At 39.0% G+C, this 17,362-nt stretch overlaps 1 protein-coding gene across 5 annotated transcripts in view; it reads right to left on the reverse strand.

The window, feature by feature from the left end:
• Positions 1–17,362, reverse strand: part of APBB2 (amyloid beta precursor protein binding family B member 2) — a 163,472-nt gene that overhangs the window by 90,539 nt on the left and 55,571 nt on the right. For 4 of the 5 annotated variants that reach the window (XM_059469815.1, XM_059469813.1, XM_059469814.1 and 1 more), the window contains exons 3-4: positions 12,269–12,375; positions 2,752–2,820 (exon numbers count right to left, since the gene is read on the reverse strand). In XM_059469815.1, coding sequence (XP_059325798.1) covers positions 2,752–2,770 — 19 coding nt within the window. In that variant the 5' untranslated portion in view covers positions 2,771–2,820; positions 12,269–12,375. The remainder of the gene's footprint in view (positions 1–2,751; positions 2,821–12,268; positions 12,376–17,362) is intronic. The other variant, XM_059469811.1, reaches the window with a different exon arrangement.

Here is a 17,362-nt window from a genome sequence, read left to right on the forward strand (position 1 = left end):
AGCCGATGACAGATCACTGCAACTGAGCTGTGCTGCATCTTTGTACATTTGATATATGACAGAACTGACTGCTGTACAGATTTACAAGAGATTAAATATATGGGTTTTAAAAGAAAATACAATACATAAACAGAGTGAAAAGAAGCACTTCCCATTGATACCTAAATGCAGGCACAGTTGCCAGTGTTCCCTCCTCTTTGATGTGCTGTCAAAGCTGCTCACTTGCAAACATGACTCTGGTTCATTTGAAACCAAGCAGTTCAAGTAATAATACCCTTTGTTCCCTGAATCACCCATCCAGGTGTTGAAGAACAATTTCTAAAATTGTTAAAAAAAGAATTTAAACTAAATTTTACAATTGTTCATATTTGCCAATTCCTCAAGCCCTGGTCAGTCAGTCTAAACCAACTGCAAATTCTTTAGAACATGGCTCACCCCATGATGACATGCTGTGCCATCATCTTAGGCAATGGCTAACAAACATCCTGGAAAAAAACTTAAGCCACAAGACACTTTAAAACTCAACTATTACAAAATTTAAAGGAACTTTATAAATTACTTCTCAAATAAACAGATCATATACACACACAGAGCTTCCTGGACCTTGTTCAAAACAAATCAGGTCTAATTGCATCTGATCAGATGTTACCAAAATGTTTTACGTGAAACAGCTTCTACATATCAAATGGCTGCTTTGTACTCTCTTTCTGAATCACTCAAAATCTGACAACATGAAAGTCACATAAAAAAGTAAAGCAATAGGGCAGGATAATTTCCCCCCTGTGTTGCCTGACCTTTAGAATTTGTGCAATTGCATGGTATCTAGGGATTTCACTACATTTTACTTCATGCTTCAGCAAATTAAAACAAGCATCTATGTTTTTCACCCATAAAGACAATTACCACAATATAGAACAAGACAAATTTCTTCTCCTCTGTTACAAACGAGCTACTTCATGCAATGTTTGCCACTATTTTTGTCACTGAACAAATTCCTTAAAAAATAACCTTCCTGGATAAAGCTTAAGTATTTGCCTGTCAGCTTATCTTTAGCTTGTCCCCTGCTGTTATTGTTTCATTGCTCAGAAATATTGTTAAGAATAAGACCTTGGCAACATTGCAACACAATGTATTACATTTTACTAATCTGCTTGATAAAGGTTCTCCATTGATTTGATGAACATTGGCACATTGCTCAATGCCTGAGTCAAGGAGTCTTTGTGGCTCACACAGTGTTTGTGACTTGGCTGTCAAGTTGGGCTGGTGTGTGACCATGAGCAGAAAAATGTCAAAACAAACCTTTCACTAGACACCATCTCCCCTCCTGACCCCACCTCAGGTGATTCATTGATCAAACCATCATGACCAAATGATCAGTGAACAGGCAGACAGCAGCATAAGGGGTGCACAGAGTGAAGCCAGCTGCTCTCTCGGGGACCATGAGCCTGTTTGCTCGCTGTCACCCTGCGCTCCCAGCCACGCCCTGGGATGCACACGGCCAGCTTCCCTCTGCTCTTGGAAGCAGACAGATGTGAGAAAAGGGGAGGAAAAAAAAGAGAAAAGAAGGCAAAAAGAAGAAATACAGATGGGCAGATCTTCCATTTCAAGGGTAGAAGTTGCTATGAGACTGGGACTAACTACAGCAGCAGAAAAATTGGAATGAAAGGAAATTCCTAAGAGCACTGAAGAAAGATTGCATAGTAGAACAGTGCAAGGAAGAAGAGCAATTGCCTGCCCCTCCTCCTTTATACAGGACACAATGATGCTTGAAACACATCACTTTTCCCAGAGGAAGCACATGCCAGTTTTCTAATTAAAGACTTCAATAAAATTCAAGAATCCTAGATTCCTGCATCCAGAGCTGCCACAGACAGACTCCATCCCCCTCTCAGACAGCTCCTTGTGCTGCCTGGCTACCAGCAAGGACCATGCTACTGGCACAGGGCACCATATTTTCAATTAATCTACCTTCTGCTGAAAAGCAAACACAATGGACAACCAGACCAGGAATCACTGAGTTGATATATATGTCTCAGTATAAGTGGGAGAACACTGCTAAGTTGTAAGTGAGCAAAAGTAGGGTATTACACTAAAAAATATTCTACTTTGGTGAAAAGCTAACAACAATTAGAATATTATCATTACTGGGAATAATAACATGGTTAAATTGTTGATTCTTCAGGACAGCACTTAACTTGGCAGAAGATCTGTCATAGCAATTCATTAAGGGTTTCAACTTGCTTACTTTTTAAAAGAACTCCCAGCCTCAATTGTAGACGTTTAACATTCTTACAGATCTAGATTAAAAAACTTTAACCATTCTCACAGATATAGATTAAAATACTTTTACTACTATAATGTGTTTAACAAAGAGTACTGCCAACTCTCTAAGGATCACAATAATACAAATAATGTTATTACTTCAATGGCTTTTATCGATGTTTTTCAATCTTGTCATGTAACTTTCAGAGCTAAAAGAGACAGAAAATGTCCTTGCAAACAAAGAATAGTGCATGACCAATTTGTCATTGCCATCTAATGACTTTATTGCATCCTATTGTCTATGGGAAGTTTTTAAAAAGCTCAATGGAGAGTTTCTTCAAAAAGGCACAGTTAAAAAAAAATGAAGTGCTTTCTCTTTTTCATGTGTAAGTGCAAAATGAAAGTGAAATATGGACCTGGAAAGAAGAAGAAAAATAAGAGGAAGATTTCACATATTTGCATAGCAGAATCTTTTAAAGGGCATCTGACCTGGAAGTACTTCTGACATGGCTCGCGTGACGTCAGCAATGCATCAGGAAATAGATTATAATTTGCAATCTGAAAAGAGGGACCATTTAAGAATTAAAACCAAAAAAACACAAAAGAAAAATACCACATTTTAGAAGCTCCTGAGAGATGTTAAGCATTCTAAATAAAGCTCACAGCATAACAGTGAGGATTGTCTGAGTTTTTAATGTTATTTGACAGTCAATAAAGTATGGGAGAGGCTAATCTGCAGCCACACGAACATGTAATTAAAAATAACTATTATATTTTTGTTTATATACAACTTTAATAGGGCACAAATTCAAAAATATTCTCCAGTTTTAGTCTACATATTGTAGCAAAAACCTAAATAATACAAGGTTTTCCCAATTACCCGATTACAGCTTACTCAGGGAACCACAGCAGTAAATTGGTAAAAGAAAACACAGCAGTAAGGCAGGTTCATAAGAAAATTTGCAGAATGAGATCTAGCATATGAAACTAAGAAGCACAGGGTTGATCTCACGGGGGGAATCATAAAAAGAAAATCAGGCAGTAAATTCCAGTATGGGACCCTTTCCTGGCCATCTTCTCATAAATAAACCATTTTGCCCTAAAGTCTCTGGTTTGGATAAGAATGACAAACACAGTGAGAGACAAGGTACTTATGAAAATTTTTGCCACTGCATGTAGGAAACATAGGAAAAAATAATACAAATCTTTCCAAACAGCAGATTTCTCTTTGGCAAGGATATCTCTTGAGTACAAAATATTTATGACAAATTCATGCCAGGGGCCTACAGCCATAGGTCTTACACACTTGGAGTTGAGTTTAAGTCTAAGCAGCTGTAGAGAACACCTTCATTCTACAATGACTGCAGCCCAACACCAGCTAACTCCCTTCACTTCAAAGGGTGAATTCCAATGTTAAAACATTCATTCTCAAACTATGACCAGCTAAATGATAATAGTTAAACAGATGTCAGCCAAAAGCATCCTAATAAACTCCAGATTTACATTAGCTAAAATCAGAATTAAGACTAGAAGCTTTCTTAGTATCAAATATCATCTGATTCTTTTTATATAGATATCTACACAAATTCCAGTCAACATCTAACACTTTCAGAATGGAAAAGGAAAGGAAATATTCAAATGAAGTGCTGCGGTAGATCAGAGACCACAGCCAATGATTTTCTTCTTGCTGCTCCCTCTGGCAGTGACATCTTAGCTGGACTGAGCTTGGAAGCTGGAAAGAGAAAGCTCAGCAAAGCCAAGAAAGCGAATTATGATGGTGGGCAGAGCAGTTTGGGGAATGCAAGAGCAGGAAAGTAGCAGGGCTGCCAGCACCTTACATATGGTACTCTCAAATCTGTCTGCAGATGGCTCCACACAAATCTCTGAGTTGCTGAGGGTGGGAAGGATCTCTCCAGACCATCAAATACAACACTCCTGCCCAAGCAGGTAATCACTGCTGCCCTCTCTACTCCACCCTGGATCTGTCCTCACATCAGAATAAAATTGCCACTTCAACTTGATTGCTAAATGCAGCTTCTCCCATTTCCAGCTATTTCCTGCTTCACCTAGTCCTACTGAAATCACCATCTGGTACCAGCTTTCTGTCCTGGCTCCTCCACCCCCAGAGGCACCCTGCCAGTCCCTGCTGCCACAATAATGACATTCCCCTTTTTAGAGCTAATCATGCTGCCAACCAACTGCAACAGCCTAGCAGCAGTGCTGTTCCTGTTCTAGTGGTGCTCTTACTAATGAGAATCCATAAAGCTGATCTGTCTTTATGTTGTGTAATTGAGGAAAAAAAACTTCAGATCCTCAATGAGTTGTAGCACTCAAGTTGAATATGTCTTCTCATTTACCATTGTTTTCCTTCCCCTTTCCCACAAAGCCAAACAGTCATCCAGAAAAAAATCCAAGACAAGATGCTTCTCAGAATCAGATTCTAACAGACAAAAAGAAAAATAACAAAATATTCATGACAAAAATAAACTAGCTAAATCCACTGTTCCTGTACTTTTCTTTTATTAAGCTAGATACATCTAAATAACCAGTGTATATTTGACTACCTGACTGAAATTTTATATTACAGAGAACATGGGTCATCTTGTGCTTCTATAGTACTCTTAAATCAAGTAACCACTTTAAGAAAGAAAGAGCAATTCTTTCATTTATATAAGGTATTGCCATGACATGGCATAAAGACTAATCCTGCATTTATGAGGGAAAAAAACAAGATGACATGCTAAGTCTTTTCCAAATTCAAATCTCTCCCTTTAATTAGATTCTCCCCCGTGTGTAGAATGGAACAGTCTGGCAGGCAAAACCAGTGTTGTCGCAGCAAAAAGATGGAGTGTTTTATCTGCTAGCTACTTGTGAGCACAGATAACAAGACCTGTCATTGGATCTATAAGTTCACAGCAATATTTGCTAAGTAAATGGTTGTAATTGTTTCTAATCCCATTGTTTAAATTAAAATGCAGAGCCCTAAAATTCTGCTTCTTTAAATTTTCATGTAAATTATTCAATCTCTAAATAAAGATCACACCTTGGACTTATCTGCTAATTTACAAATATCCTTACTTTAATGTAAGGGCTAAGACAGGACACAAGCATAAACATCATTCTCCTTAAACAGAAACACAAACTCAGAAATTGTAGCCTGAATTTCTGCAATTGAGATGACCAATGAGGCAAGGACTTCTGTATTCTGCAGCTTTAATCTCAAATGCCATCCAAAAATAACTCTCACCGAGCCTGAAGGTAAACAGTGTGTAATCAAAGCTGATGAGAAATACCTAAACTGAAGCAAAATGTCTTATGAAACAGAAAGTTAGGATAAGCTGTCTCAGTGAAAAAATGTAGCCAAAATGTTTTGTAGGACAGGCAGCCTACCCATATGCTTGAAAGGAATCAAGGGCCACAGATTTCCCACATAAAATGACTTTTACTGATTCCAAACCAGGGATCTTTCAGCTCCACATAAATTTAACATTGATCAGTTTCTAAATCAGCAAACAGAGCCACTCAAAAGATGATCTATTCCTTACCAGGCTTAAGGAAACCCACAAGGTCCAGGACCAGCTTTCCAAAACAGCACTGGACCAATCCCAAGCTCTTTGATCAGGTGACACAGGCACCAAAAGCAGGAAGGACACAAAGCACAGGTCACAGCACTAGCTAGAGAAGTAGGTAAATGTTAACTGAGACTCTGTCAGGTGGAATGGTTAAGGCTCCAGCATAGATGCTGTGCTGGGGAAAAAAAAAATTAAACAGATTATTATCAACAACCACCTCCCACACACCTTGTCTGTGGCCCTGCTATTTGGAGCTCGCAAACACTCCCTGTTCTGCAAAGCCCAGAAACAAGGCTGCAAATTCCTGAGCACAATCTGCCTCTCCAAGAACAACTAACTGCATGCACATAAAGACATTTCAGTTTCCCTTTTTAAACTAATTTATTTTCAATTTCAGATGGGCTGGCATTATGATTTCACCTGCCACACCTTCATCTGCCCTCTGAAGCACACATTACAAATTTATGGCTAGTTATACATTAAACTTTTATCAAACATGGTTATCCAGAAATGTTTTTATCCTCAGATTACCCAGACTGGTAGCAAGAGTTTTGAGCCACCTATTTTTACTGCCTCATAGTTGAGATCTTAGAACACACTTGAAAGAGCATTCTACAGCAGAAAATTTTTCTTTACTGTAAAGTTACACTTAATACTTGTAGTATCAAATTAGGCTCTAGAGATAAAAATTTGAAAATTAAAAAATGGAAAATAATCTATATGGAAATAAAGAATAAAAGTGTGTTTCTACCTAAAGTATCAATATAAAGAACATATCTAATTTCATTAATTCCTAAGTGTTTGCAAAAAATTTCAAATTGCTAACAGTAAGTTCCTTAGACCAGTGAGTTAAAATAAAAAGCCCAAGACTCAGACACAGAAAAGAGGACTAGAGTGCCAGCTTTTGAACAATGAGACTATGAGGGCTCTCAAGAAAAGCAAAGTAAGATTTTGAAAAGATCGTTTGTGTTCCATGTATATTAAAAACATTTTGTATCTCACCTACGTAAGGTTAGTATATATGTGCACTTTTAACTACATCTGCTAAAGTGCCTGAAAATTGGACTACATATTCCTTGCCTCCGGTAGAGGAACAGAGCTCAGGTACATCAAACCAAAAAAGGTCTCTATATTTCCAGTCTGGTTTTTTTAATCAAAGGTTGAACTAAAATAAGGTTCATTGCGCAAACATCTCAGCAAGGCTGAAAGTTCCCTGCAAAGCTACATGTTGTCTTCAACCAAACTTCAATGGGATGAATCAGAAATATTTCTAAACATACAATATTTCTAAATATTTCTAAACATACTGATGCAGGCAGTAGAGCTGCCTGAGAAGGCTCTGCCCATAGTGCTCATGTATAAAACAAACCACGTGCTCAAAAATGAAATCAAACTATCATATTTGCTTTATGGTTCCCCATAAACTAAGCAGATCAATCCATAATAAAGTGGAAGGAGAACACAACAGAAAAGCAGCTGCACTTACTGGCATTTATATTAATTACACTGAAGTGTGGCTGAAAGCAGATTCAGTTCCAACAAACTTGGCTGCAGAAGACATTGAACAAGAGGAACAGAACAAAGTACCATATTACTGACCTGAACTGCAACATGGAATCTTGAGTTCTTGACATGCCAGCCAAAAACTCTGTTCTTCCTTCTTATCTACAAACTCAGATGCCCACAAGTTACTGAATACCAAAGGAACTAGAGTTTCTGTGAAAGGGGACAAACACAATGCAAATCTGCTACCATGGTGGCTCTCCATGACCATATGCAACCCCAAGTGGAATTACAATGAAACCTTCAGCATCTGTCTCTGACTCCCCTGTGAAGAAGAAATTGACTGTCAGGATCCTGAGATAGGGCTACTATTTAATCATGCTAAGAAATAAATGCATAAGTGATGATAGGCATTCAGAGCACTACACAGTCCCTAAAGAAAGCTTTTCATCCGCAGGCTCTGAGTCAGCTCTTATGTGCCAACAAGAGCATGTGCTTTAGAGCTTCAGCAGGATCACTCAAGAAGAAGATGCCACACAGCTTCCTAGGAAAGGCAGAAACCAGAGAGACTCTAATGAAGACAGCAACATATGTCATTGTGTACTTCTGCAATTTCCACTCCATCAGTCATTTGCATTCCTGCCTTCTCCTCAGCTATTATGTGGAGCTCTTAAAGAAACTTAACAGAAAAGTGTCACCTGCCCAAGCATGATCTGAGCAGTGCTATAGCTTGAATCTCATTTACACCAAGATGTCTTTGTCTGGAAAGAAAAGGTCAGGAGATACAGGGCAGGATTTTGCAGATGTAGAATTTTACTGATGCTTCTACCAAGAGTTGCACAGAGCACACACTCCTCCTCCTTGGGGTTAGGTGCCTCTTTGGGTCAGTACTTTGTTATTCTAGGAGCAGCTCCAAGCCCACAGAGCCACACCATGATACATTTTTACACCAACTCATCTTGTGCTAATGACAGCAACGTAATTGTTGGCACTGGCTGCAAGACTGGAAGTTTGGGGCTCATTCAGGGGTTTGCTGCTATTTATAATGTCACCATGCTCACATTTGTTTCTTCATCTCACTGCAGTGAGATTTTCCAGCAGTTTCATGAAACAACAGCTCCCTTGCAAGCTCAGTGCAATGAAAAGCACAGTTGGGCATTCCTTGGGAAGCTGACAGAGACATAGGCAGAGCAGAAATTTGAGTGTTCCTCAAGGGAAATCAAAACCTAAGTTTATAAGATCAACCCTGCTCTTTCTGCCCTCAAGCACTTTAAATTCTTTATAAGAGCAGCTTTATCACGAAGCAGATGATCATGAAGAACCAAGACTCAAACCTCTCCCGTCTGCAGTCCAGGGGAATGCCATCTCATGAGGAATATTTCCTTTCATTGTCATTCTTGATTTATGATGCTGCAGAAAAATGGCATTTCCCAAAGAAAGTTTGCTTGGGACAAAAAAAGTCATCCTCCAGCAGAAGTTTCTGAGTCAGCTCTAATAATTATATTGCAGAATCACATCAAAAAATCATTCCATATGGACCTTAGTCTGAGTTACAAATAGGTCAAAAATCCTGAAACCCACCCCTACCTGCCACAAATAAAGAGGCTGACTTTAGAGTGGGACATGTGGCACTGCTGTCTGTGGGCAGAGAGGGCTGGTCCTGGAGTTCCAGGTGCGAGCAGGTCCCTTCCTGCCAGTGAAAGCTGATGTGCCAGTGCAGGACTGAGCCTCCACCCCTGAACACTCCAAAGGTCAGCAAGGGCTGAACACTACCACCCACATATTTCTCACTTCCAATGTCCGCTGAAAAAGTGGGCTTTTTCATTTAAAGCAGGCTCAAAAAACTCTACATTTTTAATTTTTGTTATTATTTCTATTATTATTGTTGTTGTTGCTCCTGTTGTTTAAGCCCTTTGGGAACACTGAATGCCAGCAGGAAGGCAGTAGAGTCAAACCCTTCAAAACACTTGGTCAGATTTCAATGCCATGCAAAAGTCTATAACTAAAATAAATGAGTTGTTATGCTGTCAACAGGATATGCATGGACAAGCCCTTTAAAAAGGTTTTTTCCAGGCATACAAAACTCTTTGTGTACAGAAAAAATTTTAGTATGAAACAAAATCTGAGTCTTCCTAAACATCACAAACAGAACCATATTTTCACAAGAGGTGCCGCAGCCAATGCAGAAAAGTGGAGTTTGTGACCAAGAATTAGGAAAATATAAATAAAAAAGCTCAGGAGAAATTAATGAAAGAAATCTGTTTACAAAACCCAGCTTCTCAGTAGGTGGAGACTGTACATACATTCTTTGTATGTTTTCACAAGAAAAGAAAGAAAAATACACAAGAAAAGAAAGAAAACCCAACAAAATAGCACATGAGGGAGTGTTCAATCAGCACAAACAGCATTAGACAGTGCCAGGGACATGTCTAAGACTGTTTTGCTTGCTGACAATAATCAAGGGAGATCATTGCTCTCTAATAACACTTTTAAAAAGTCTAAACCTGCAGGCACCTGTTAAATTCACAGCTCTCCATTTGACAATTTAAACACCTTGCTGGTTTTTATATCTTTAGCACCTGTATAGGAAATGGACTTCCTAGCATTGGGCTTCAAATAAGCCATTTTCTATTTAAGCTGTTATGTGTTTCCACAACTATAAAACCCTTTGTTATTCTCACAAGACCACACACTGTCTATCCAATAAGTTTATGAAATCCTTCAACAGAACAGTCAATGCCATAAATGGATGAAATGTTACCTTACCACCTAAAAGGCAATACAACTGCTATACTCTACACAGAGCAAATTCTTCCCTTCACAGATTTATTTAGGTATATGTACAGACAGAAGGTAAAGTTAGGGACTAAAGCTAAAGGCAGCACCAAGCCCTTGATGCACAACATTAAGATTGCAACAACAGTAAACATGAAATACAATAACTGAGATGGTGTAATTACTCATTATTTATGCAAAAACCACAAAAGCAAAGTCCTGTGTTTTACCAGCACTTCCATCAAGATCTAATCTGTTATCAGAGAATTCATTATGATCCACAATTCCCAAATACTGGGCAATTTCAATACCATTATTGCTGGATGTCCAAAACATGTTATGTTAAGCACCAGGAAGCTACACAAATCATATAGCAACAAAACCAAAAAACAAAGAAAGTTTCCTGGCTTAGAAACCTTGACAGGTTAAGGAAAGGGGAAACTTAGCTTAACAAAAGCACAAAGCAGTCATGAAGTAGGTGTTTTGATATCTCCATCCTCAGACTGAGGGAGTTCTGGTGCCAATTGATTCTGACACAAGTTTTGGCCCTGGCAGATGATGGGAACCCCAGCCTTTCCCCAAGTAAACAATTCTACTTCTTCATGCCTAAAACTGTTCAACTAGACAACAGGCACAGCATTTCAGGCTCTTCTGGTAAGAATGTAATGCCTATCACTTCTCTCTAAGCAGGAACAGATTTGATACTTTTACACTAGAGTTTCTTAAACATCTGAACTTTAAGCCTGGGCACAGGATGTGAATGTCACGTCCGGCAGTACTCCGAGAGGCCACGTTTGACAGCTAGTGCCCCGAACTAATGTGCAGTGATTCAAACAGATCAGTCCAACTTTACTCCAGCACTGGACCACCAAAGATCTGTCAAAACTGTAACAATCATTTATTTCCTCCATTGCGGTATAGACAATATCCCTCAAACAAGTCTTTGGACACAGTATCTAAGCCGGCTCTTATGCACCTTTTTAATGTGTATCCTTATGACATCTATGATTAGTCTGCAGCAGAAAGTAACCACGCTTTACTGCTGCCTAGGGTTTAGCCCTGTGGTTAGGCAAAACCCCAAATGTCAGGTTCCAAATGCAGGATCTCACCATGCAGTTCCTCATGTCCAATGGGAAAGCCACCACACAAGTCCCTGTCCTGCCACAGCTGTCAGCTCTCACTGCAGTTTACCACTTGAATCAGCCAATGCAAGTATGTGTGGAGCCAGATGCCTGAAGTGGTTGGGGATTTTAAACAAGTCTTTTAAGGAACAGAAAGAATGTTACAGAAGTGAGAGCTTATCAAGCTGGCTTTGATGCCAAGAAAAGCCTTGTGGGATAGAGCTCTTTTGCTACAGCAGAAGGAGGAGTGAATACAGAAGTTAACCTACCACAACTTCACCTCAGTAGCCTGAGGGATCAACAGAAGGTGCACAAGAACCAGTAGCAGATTTTGGAGGTGAGGTGCTAGCCCATAGCTGTCCAGGGAGGCCACACCAGCTCACTTCCCATTGTCTGCACTGTGGAACCACTGCAGTGCAGGCGCTGATGGAAGGAGGGAGGTGATAAAATTCTAGGAGCTCCCTTTTTGTACTTCTATAGAAGACAAACTTCAGTAAGGGATGATGTAATACAATCAGGTGTTCAATTGTTACAATTGAATAGGTTACAATTCAGAGGAAAGAAACAATAATATTGAATAATACTGAACTCAAGAATATAAATAGTCTGAACTGGGGATGTTAGCTGCAGTTGTAAGCAATTGAAGCTACAGTGCACAGTGACATTTTAGATTGAGCTCAAGTAGCTTGTTAATTTAAAGAGATCTGGTATTAAAAGCTTGAGATAGATGGGAAGAGGAATAGCAGCCAACCTTAGAACTCTATAATAAATGAAGTTGGAGACCTTGAACACAAATCACAGCACATTGCAGTAGATCTGGTCAAGTCACACAGCAAGCCACTTTTTAAAGTTCTAGAAAATACCTTTGCAGTTTAAACAGAAATCAATATACTTACCATTTGGGTACACACACAGAAGGGCTGCCATCGATTACAATAAGTCAGCATTCTTTATAAATACTATTTCAGAATTTACAGGCTTAGCAGCCTTGGAAAGCAATAAAGCAACAACAAAGTGAGAGGAGTGCGTACGTACATGAGCTGCTTGGCCGATAGTGAGCCCCTGGGTAGCGCCTGCCCATAGTGCCCCTCAGCACATTCCCACTCTGGCAGCTGCTCCCAAAGTGCAGATCCAAGTTCTTACTGAGGGAGAAGGAAAAAAAAGTGAAGATTTAGTACAACAGCTGTATTTTTTTCATTAAAATGCTAATGATCCCTACAAATTCCAGGATAACTACATCTATAAATTATTCAGTCACGATGTCAGAGGAGATGAACTGTTGTGCTATACATGCAGCACAAATTTATTATTGGTGGTTGGCCTCCATTAATAAGCACACAAATTTTGAGACACAAAGAAATCTCAGGTCATACAGTAGCTTCTTTTGGTCCATTACAGGGAACAACAAACACTGCAAGAAAGCTTGCTATTGAGCTTTTAATAGAGATAGCCAGTAGGTGAGATTTAAAAACAATGTTTGTCTTAAATTCTGTGAAGTAATCATTAAGCAATCATTTATGAACTGTTTACTATAGAAGCAAAATTTATCCTTGCTACATAACACTGACTGCTTTGTTCTTTCTATCCAGCAGTGTTTTCACAGGAATGCAGGCTATTAACTCATGTATCAATCTTCTTGCACCATCAAAACCCTAAGCAAACAAAAAATTGCATGGCACATTTTACAGTCAGTGAGGAATAACAAATCCAAAGTCTTAATTGAAGTGCTACTGAAGCTGTCATATCACTAGTATAAAATGTTTCATTCTAAAACCAAGTCCCATTGTTTTTTTCTTTGGTGTAGGATTTTCTACCAAAATATGACTTTCAGTTCTTTTCACCTTTACCTTTTTCTTAGTTTACCTGAATTGCCTTCATATTCCCAAATGTCTATCAATAAATATTGAATGTTAACTGCATCATTTATTAGAATACATTCCCTCTTATTTCATTTACTTTCTTGCTGGAAACACCAGGAAAAGCAGCAAATTCTGAAGAGTGTTTTTCCTTATTCATTAAGGATTTTTAATGTCTCAGGCTGCAGCTACAAGCACAAATATCCAGGAAATAAAGAGAAATATCAGGACATAGACAAAATAGCACTGCACTGAAAGTGGGAGATCTCCCCAAATCTTCAGGTATGTCAGCTCCCTTATTGAACACAATGCCAGCTTATTCCTGAATTAGATAAGTCTTTATATATACTGGCATCCATGCAATTCTCTGGTGATATAGTCTGGGAGCCAACAGAGCTGAAAACTCCATATACAGACACATTTTCAGTCAGATTAGGCTCCTGAAATGGCTGATGGTAGCTGCATAAGTATTGGTGGCTAGTGAGAGCAAGTGGAAAGAATAGGACCATGACAGCCTGAGCTAAAAATGACTAAATTGCATAACATTGCTACAGCCTTGGTAGATTACTTCTGAATAGACACCTCTAAGGCTGCACACCTGACAGACCAAACAACAGGTAAAGATCTCCACTGTTTTCCAAATCAGTACTGACAAAGCATGTCCTGTTCCGCTCCCCTCAATGGGGAAAGTTCAGTGAATCTATGAGACAGTACTCTTGCCACTAAAAGAATTCTGGCTGTTAAGAAGAAAAGGAAGTGGTATGCAGTAAAATTAACATTCATTCAAAAAATCCTGCATTTCTTGTGCAGGAAAATATGGGACAACTCCTTGCCATGGGTCAAACAGACCTTTACAAGTTTTTTGGGTGGCCTACTAGCTCAACTCATTGTAAAGTTGTGCAAGGAACAAACCTGCAGATGGCTGCTTCCCCTTTCCTGTTTTATGGGAATAAAACTAAAAATACATATTTATTAGGTGAAAAAAATTAAGTCACTCCTCACCCTAAATGGACCAAATTAATCACAAAACACAACAGAACAGTCTTTAGCTGTGCAAGGATTAGAAAAGAAAATGACTGTAACAAGAAGAGAGTATTTACCATTCTTTTCCATAGCTTGTGAAAGAGTTTGATCAGTATGTATGGAGCTGCAAGATTATTCATTTGTTATAAATGCATTGCTGTCTTTCTAAAAGGTATACACTTTCCCTAAGCAATCTCACTAAATTATATCAAATGTCTACAGTTGAGACAGGCTTCTCCTTCAGCACCTAGCACCACACTATTGAAGGGGGCCTTTGCACCATATCACAAGAAAAAAGCCTAACAAATAAAAATTAAGACTCCCAAACCTTACAATCATGCTCTCAAACAGCTGAAATAAAGTACAGTACGGTCTTCCTAAGGTAGTGTGCCCACTCTGGGAGCAAAACACTCTTTGTAGAGGTCAGGACACAAAAGGTTTGACCATTTTTAAATATCACATTTAAAAACTCCATAAATCTCAGAGGAAAAGACAACATAAAGATAGATTCTCTATATAGCAAAGGTTTTATCAGTTACTGCATAAAATGTGAACTTCAAAGATTTACAAGGTGGACTAAAGCCAACTATCAAAAGCCAATTAAGAAGCAGGGATCAGACAGCAAGTGAAGTTAAACTGCTCCACAAAATAATAGTGGTATTGGATTCTAGGTACCAGAGGGGACATACCCAGATCAAGACAAATGAAAATGGTGCTTGGGTTTGGTTTTGGGTTTTTTCTGTGCTGTTGTTTGCTTGTTTTTCTTTAGTTTAGTTTAGTTTTTCCTTAAGAACCATCTTTTGTGGCTCAGACTACCCAAAGCAACCTCCCCTTTCTTTAAACACATCCACTCACAGAGGTAAACCTTGGGGGAATTTCTGCTCTTCAGCAAGCTCAGGGAACTCTTACAGGAATGTGACCAGCCTTGTTGGTACCCAAATGCCAACAGCTAAAACATCTGAAAACTAGCCCTTGTTTTCCATATATGCATCTGTGAGACTGATAAAATGGAAGGAGTACTCAAATGTTACTGTTGAAAAATCCCCATATCATGCATGTACAGGTTTGGATTTGGTTTTATTTTTAACTGTACACAACTTAGATATCCACAACTGCACATAAACCTGAGTTAAACCTGAATGTACCTGATAAGTCAGATCAAGTCTTCATATTACTTTTTAACCCGTTGGTTCACATTTGTTTTGTAACAAATGTGTTTCTGAACAGCTTTCTGTGGTTTTTTGCTTCTTATATTATTATTTGCTTTCTGTGGTTATTTGCTTCTTATTATAAAGCAAAATTGCTCAAAAATGTTTTATGATGATTTTTCCATCTTTATAGTTGAATTTAAAACTACATAGACACAAATGGACATATAGCCTTATAGCTTCTCTTCAAGAACAAATTGATATAGCTCTGCCTAAAGTTTTGGGTTTTTTTAATTATCCTTCCTGATAATCTTCACTGATTCCTTTCAGGTGGCCATCCCCACTCTGCAGCAGTTACAGAGAACCATGGAAACAAAACCTGAGCACCAGCACTGCATACCTGCTACCCAGGGAGCACCTGAAAGCCCTTCACCTCAGGCCAAGTCCCTTTTAGGAGCTGTGGTGACAGAGCTACCAGCTACTCATCATCACACATAATTGGGACACACATCATCTTGGAAAGATGCCATCACTTTCAACTGAGACTGTCATCTTCCTAAGCCATTTTCTTTACAGAGCTTTTCTTGCAACTCTTCCACATTTTTCAGGTTTTATGCCTGCTACATAGAAGTTTCATTTAACTTGTATTCATGTTTTGATACGAAGAAAAAAAACCCCAAAAGACAAACTAAATTCTGGTAGTCTTTGTGAGTTGTTTTTTTCCAATGAGTGAGTCAAACCAAGAGTTCTGTCTATACAGCTGGCACACAGAATCCAGTTTACTTGAATTCCCTTTTGTTTCAGAAAAAAAAAAAAATCATTGTCCAATCCCCATACTATTAATGACCATTAAAGCTATGTTGTGTTTCACCCAAATTTATTTTTTCACACATGCTGCTGCTTATGAGGTCAGCTGACTCCTTGACCTTTCCTGGTTTTCTAGAAGTAACATCTGCTATAAATGCATTTGTGTCCAAACATAAATATAGGTACACGCATATTGGCTGCCCTAATCTCATACAACAGATTGTTGTACAACCTACCCTCACAAACCCAAGAAAAAGCATATGAAAAAAGGAGACGACTGCAAATTAGCTACAGAAGTCATCCAAGTGTGACTGACTACATCACTCAACACTGGCAAGGAACAGCTGCACACAGTGTGGGGAAAGAAAAGGTTATTGCATGATGTTTCTCAGGGGACAGCTACTCAAGAAATCACACTCCAGCACTCTTTGTGTGATATTCTGACAAACAACACAATCCTACCTTCCAAGTCTTGCTTTGAATACCAGGAAATAGGTCTGCTAAGGAATGGGTAAGAGGAAGGCTGTGCATTGTTTTAAAAGCACACACAGGCCACAGGTCCTATACAAAACAGATCCTTACAGCAAAGGGTTCAGACACTGAAAGAGGTTAATCTAGGAGGGGAAAAAAATTAAAGATCAGTCTGTAAGACTCGTGGACGGCTCATTTTAAGAAATCACAATTCAATACACACACACAGATTTTGTGTACATATTTGCATATCTAATGCAAAATTTTTGTTTTTCACTTTGTCTGCATTCAAAGTAATGACTGGCAGCATTACCAGTTGAACAACAGTACCAAAACAATTACAACAAGCAAGCAAAGTGCCAGCCAGGCCATTAGGAAGTTGTGCTGCTGATTTCTGGAGACAGCTACAGAGAGTGCACGTTCATTTTCTGTACTAGGAACAGCTATTGGACATGGATCTCACATATCAAACTGCCTCATGGAGAAAGCACAATGTTATCTACTAGCCACATCTCTTGTATCATTGCATGTTTGACCTTTTTGGAGGTCATCAACAATTCCTAACCATTAGTTTCATTTAATAACTACCAACACTTTTTAAAAATAGGTATTTTCATTTCAGGAGCATTTTTTCCCAAGTCTTCATTTACCTAAGAGTCCTCATCCATGCTTCCAGTTCTGCCTGCCAGTGCTCACACCAAGGAGGTTATGCTGTCCTCCCCACCTGCCTTTGCTGAGGCAGAGCCACCCTGCCTCCCAAACACTCCCTCCCCCATCACATTTGCTGGTTGGCACAGGATTAAAGTGTCCCGGGATCCGGAAAG

Source organism: Ammospiza nelsoni, chromosome 4 (assembly GCF_027579445.1).
Source record: "Ammospiza nelsoni isolate bAmmNel1 chromosome 4, bAmmNel1.pri, whole genome shotgun sequence".
NCBI lineage: Eukaryota > Metazoa > Chordata > Aves > Passeriformes > Passerellidae > Ammospiza > Ammospiza nelsoni.